Genomic DNA, 3,752 nt, shown 5'->3' on the forward strand with positions numbered 1-3,752 from the left:
TTTTCCTTAAGAGCAAATCTGACTAAATTACTCCTCTCCTCAATAGTCAGCAATGGCTCCCTATTGCTTTTGTGATCAGTTAGAGTGTCCTCTCTTTATTCCTTCACAATCTGGCTGGAACCTCATTTTATATGATAATCCTCCTCTTCCTGTACTCTGTGAGCCTTTTGCTCACACACTGCCCCATCTCCCATCTCTGGGCCTTTGCCCTGGCCATCCCCCATTCCTGGAATACACTCCCTCCTTTCCTCTGCCTCACAGATTTTCTCTTCCTTTAGGCCAAGCTCAAGCACCACTTTCAAGGTGAAGCCTTTCCTGATCCCCCCAAATGCCAGCATCTTCCCTCCCTCCCTATCTTCTATTCATGTGGATTCAGGCTGTCTACACTTTTGTGTACACTTGTCACTCCCATTTGAATGTAAAGCTGGGGATTGTTCCATTCTCTTTGTATTTGTATTCCTAGCACCCAGCAAGGCTCCTAGCACACAGCAAGCACTTACTAAATGCTTATTGATTGACTGACTCTCTTTGGGGAAGTACAGCAGTGCACAGAGAAGGAAAGACTGTTAAGTATAAAGAAAGCAAGGAATCCTTGAGTTGGGAGTGGGACAGAGGGCAGGCTAGGCATGGAGGCTGTTCACAGGTGTGGAGGTGGGAGATGAAATGCCGCATTTGGGGAGCAACAAGAAGCCAGTTTGAATGAAACATAAATTATGTGTGAGAAGGAATAATAGGAGATTCTGGAAAGCTATGCTGGGCACTGGCTGGGGAGGGCTCTACACGCCAAGGTTAGGGTTGTGAAATTTTTCCAAGGGTCCATAGGGAGCCACTACAGCTGCTTGAGGAGGTGAGTGAAGTGGTCAGACTTGGACATTCTAAAAAGTATTCTATCCTTTGTGGGGTGGACAGATTAATGAAATGACTCGGTAAGTTAGAATTATTAAGTGCTTACTGTGTGCCTGGCACTGTGCTGAGTGCTAGTTTACATATAAAAATAAGTTATTTCTTGCCCTCCAAGAGCTTACACTCTAGGAGGAGGAGGATGTAAGACATGGCCAGGTGGGGTGACTGGGGGCGGTAGCTGGGGTCCAGCAGTCACATGAATTGTGAGTAGAGCCTTGCATGGTACAGCAGATCGCCACGCCCTTTTCAGTAGCCAGGGTAATAATGATTTGATTATTGTCCTCTGATCAAAGGGCAGAGAGCGGTGTGACCTCTAGGGTTATGAAAGAATGCTGAGGGTCTGTCACCTGCCCGGTCTCCGCAGAGGAGCTGAGGAGGGGGATACAAGGAGACACTGGAGGCATAAGGATCAGAGAGTGGGTTAAACTGGGGTGAGGAGGACTTGTGGTTGTTGGTGGGTAAAATCTCCTGGGAGTGTTTGCACCAGGCTGGGTGTGGTTGAGAGGCAGCTACGACGCAGCAGGTAGACAGGACCGGTCTGGGAACCTGCAGGTCTGGGTTCCAGTCCTGCCTCCATCCTGGATTTGCTGTGCGACTTCGGGAAAGTCGCTTGCCGTCTCTGGGCCTCAGAGGGGGTGGGGCTGGGCATGCGCAGGAAGGGCAGCCGGATGTAGGCCCTATTCTCGTTGGTGAGGCCCAGGCTGTGGTGAGTGATTCGAGAGCTGGGGCGTCCGTCAGAGCTGCTTCCCCCCCCCCCCCCAACCCCTGTGTCCCCCCAGAGCACTTCACGGAGTATTCAACTTCCGAGTGTTACTTCGAGAACGGGACGGAGCACGTGCGGTTTATGGACAGATACTTCTACAACCGGGAGGAGTACGTGCGCTTCGACAGCGACGTGGGGGAGTATCGGGCGGTGACGGAGCTGGGGCGGCCCGATGCTGCGTATTGGAACAGCCGGAAGGAGTTTCTGGAGGACGCACGGGCCGCGGTGGACACTTACTGCAGGCACAACTACGGGGTGTCTGAGCCCTTCTTAGTGCGCAGGAGCGGTGAGTGCGGCCCGGGGAGGAAGGGAGGGACCGGGGGAGCCCAGCAGGGACCCAGGGAGAGGGGGGAGGGAGCGGGAGAGGGGCGGGCGTGCTGGGGAGGGGGAAGAGAAGGGGCTGGAGGGGAACGCAGCGGGAGGGGAGGCTGTGATGGGAGGGGGCGGGTGGGGAGGAGAGAAGGGGGGGTCACAAGGACAGTGCCCCCCAGAGCAGAGGAGAGACAAGGGGGAGCAGGGATGAAGGGAGGGGATGGAGAGGGGAGGAGCAGGGAAGGGAGATGGGTAGGAGATTGGGGACAAAGAGGAGGTGAGGGGGAAGGAAGAAGAATGGGGAGAGGCATCTGGGATGGAAGGAGAAAGAAGGAGGGATGAGAGGGAGAAGAGGTGGGGAAGTGATGGAGGGAAAAAAGGGCAACAGGTGATGGGGAGGAATTAGGAGCAGAAAAGCTGGAGATGAGTGAAGGGGACAAAGGGAGTGGAGAGAGGAGAACAAAGGAGAGAATGAATGGTGGAGAAAGAGGGTAGGGACAGGGGGAAGGAGATGTGCTGGAGAGGGAAGGGGGAAGGAACCCTCTTATACCAGCAGGGATTTTGATTCCTTGAGGCCTTTTTCCTCAGTCAAATTCAAATGTTTTTACCTCCTCCAATTCTAATGGGGATAAATTTCATTAAGAACAAGCCAAACACCCTTCACCAACAAATAACTAGCATTTCTACCTTGCTAAAGTGGTGAATAAGCAGCTAGGTGGCTCAGTGGAAAGAGTTCCAGGCCTGGAGTCAGGGAGACTCATCTTCCTGGCTTTTTAAATGTGGCTTCACAAACTTCCTAGCTGTGTGACCCTGGACAAGTCACTTAACCTTGTTTGCCTAAGTTCCTTATCTGTAAAATAATATGGAGAAGGAAATGGCAAACCCCTCCAATGTCTTTGCCAGGAAAACCCCAAATAGAGTAACAAAGGAGTTGGACATGATTGAAAAAAGATTGAGCAACAACAAAATAGTTAATATAAAACTAAATCCCCCAAGTCCTCACTGCCCAGGTATCATGAACCTTTTCAAATCTTAAATAAAACTATTCCTTTTTTATCCCTGAAACTAAGCTCAGCAGAGGCTTCCCAAGCTCTGCTCTCTCCTATCTCAACCACCTTCCCTCCCTTCCTTCCCCATCTCAGCCTTCTCTGATAACACAAACTCTTACGACTGAGGCCTCATCACTGAAATTGTTTTTCTCCACGGACTCAGACATATTCTTGCTTTTCCCAGGGACTCTGGACTCTGGGTCAGGATGCTCAGGTTTTTGCTGGGCCTAGATGTTCTCTGCAATTCCCCGGGTTCAGAATTTCTTCAGTGGATTGATCGTCTCTATTAATATTTGATCTGGAAATCTTTCTTAAAATAAAATTTCTTTAAAGTAAAATTTTAAAATAAAAATAAAGTTTCTTAAAAATATCTACACCTATGATCTGCTTTTGGAAGTAATCCATTACAAAGTATCCATTTATAATAAGAAATCTTGCCTGCTAATTTCTTCCCATATCCCTGAATCCTGATGAGCTGGGGCTGTGATAATTGAGCACCATGGACTCCTGGCCTACTTCCTATTGGTTCAGATTTCTAGTCTTAGAAGGAGCTTAAGTGTCTAACAAGATGCCCATTTCTGGCCCTGGGGAGGAGAGGAGGCCTGAGCCTGCTTATGGATCAGGTGACAGAGGAGGGGGCTGGGCTAGGAAGACCTGCTGTGGCTCCCTCCCTCAAGATCTTTCTTCTTTCTTCCAGTTGAGCCCGAGGTGATTGTGTATCCATC

At 50.2% G+C, this 3,752-nt stretch overlaps 1 protein-coding gene across 1 annotated transcript; it reads left to right on the plus strand.

The window, feature by feature from the left end:
- The first annotated feature begins 1,122 nt into the window (after window positions 1-1,122).
- On the plus strand, window positions 1,123-3,714 carry LOC114028643. Its single transcript, XM_027842912.1, has 3 exons — window positions 1,123-1,161; window positions 1,409-1,952; window positions 3,212-3,714. The coding sequence occupies exons 1-3, from the start codon at window positions 1,123-1,125 to the stop codon at window positions 3,256-3,258; spliced, it is 630 nt and encodes a 209-aa protein (XP_027698713.1). The 3' UTR covers window positions 3,259-3,714.
- The last annotated feature ends 38 nt before the right edge of the window (window positions 3,715-3,752 follow it).

Source organism: Vombatus ursinus, unplaced genomic scaffold, assembly GCF_900497805.2.
Source record: "Vombatus ursinus unplaced genomic scaffold, bare-nosed wombat genome assembly UNPS02004993.1, whole genome shotgun sequence".
Classification (NCBI taxonomy): Eukaryota; Metazoa; Chordata; class Mammalia; order Diprotodontia; family Vombatidae; genus Vombatus; species Vombatus ursinus.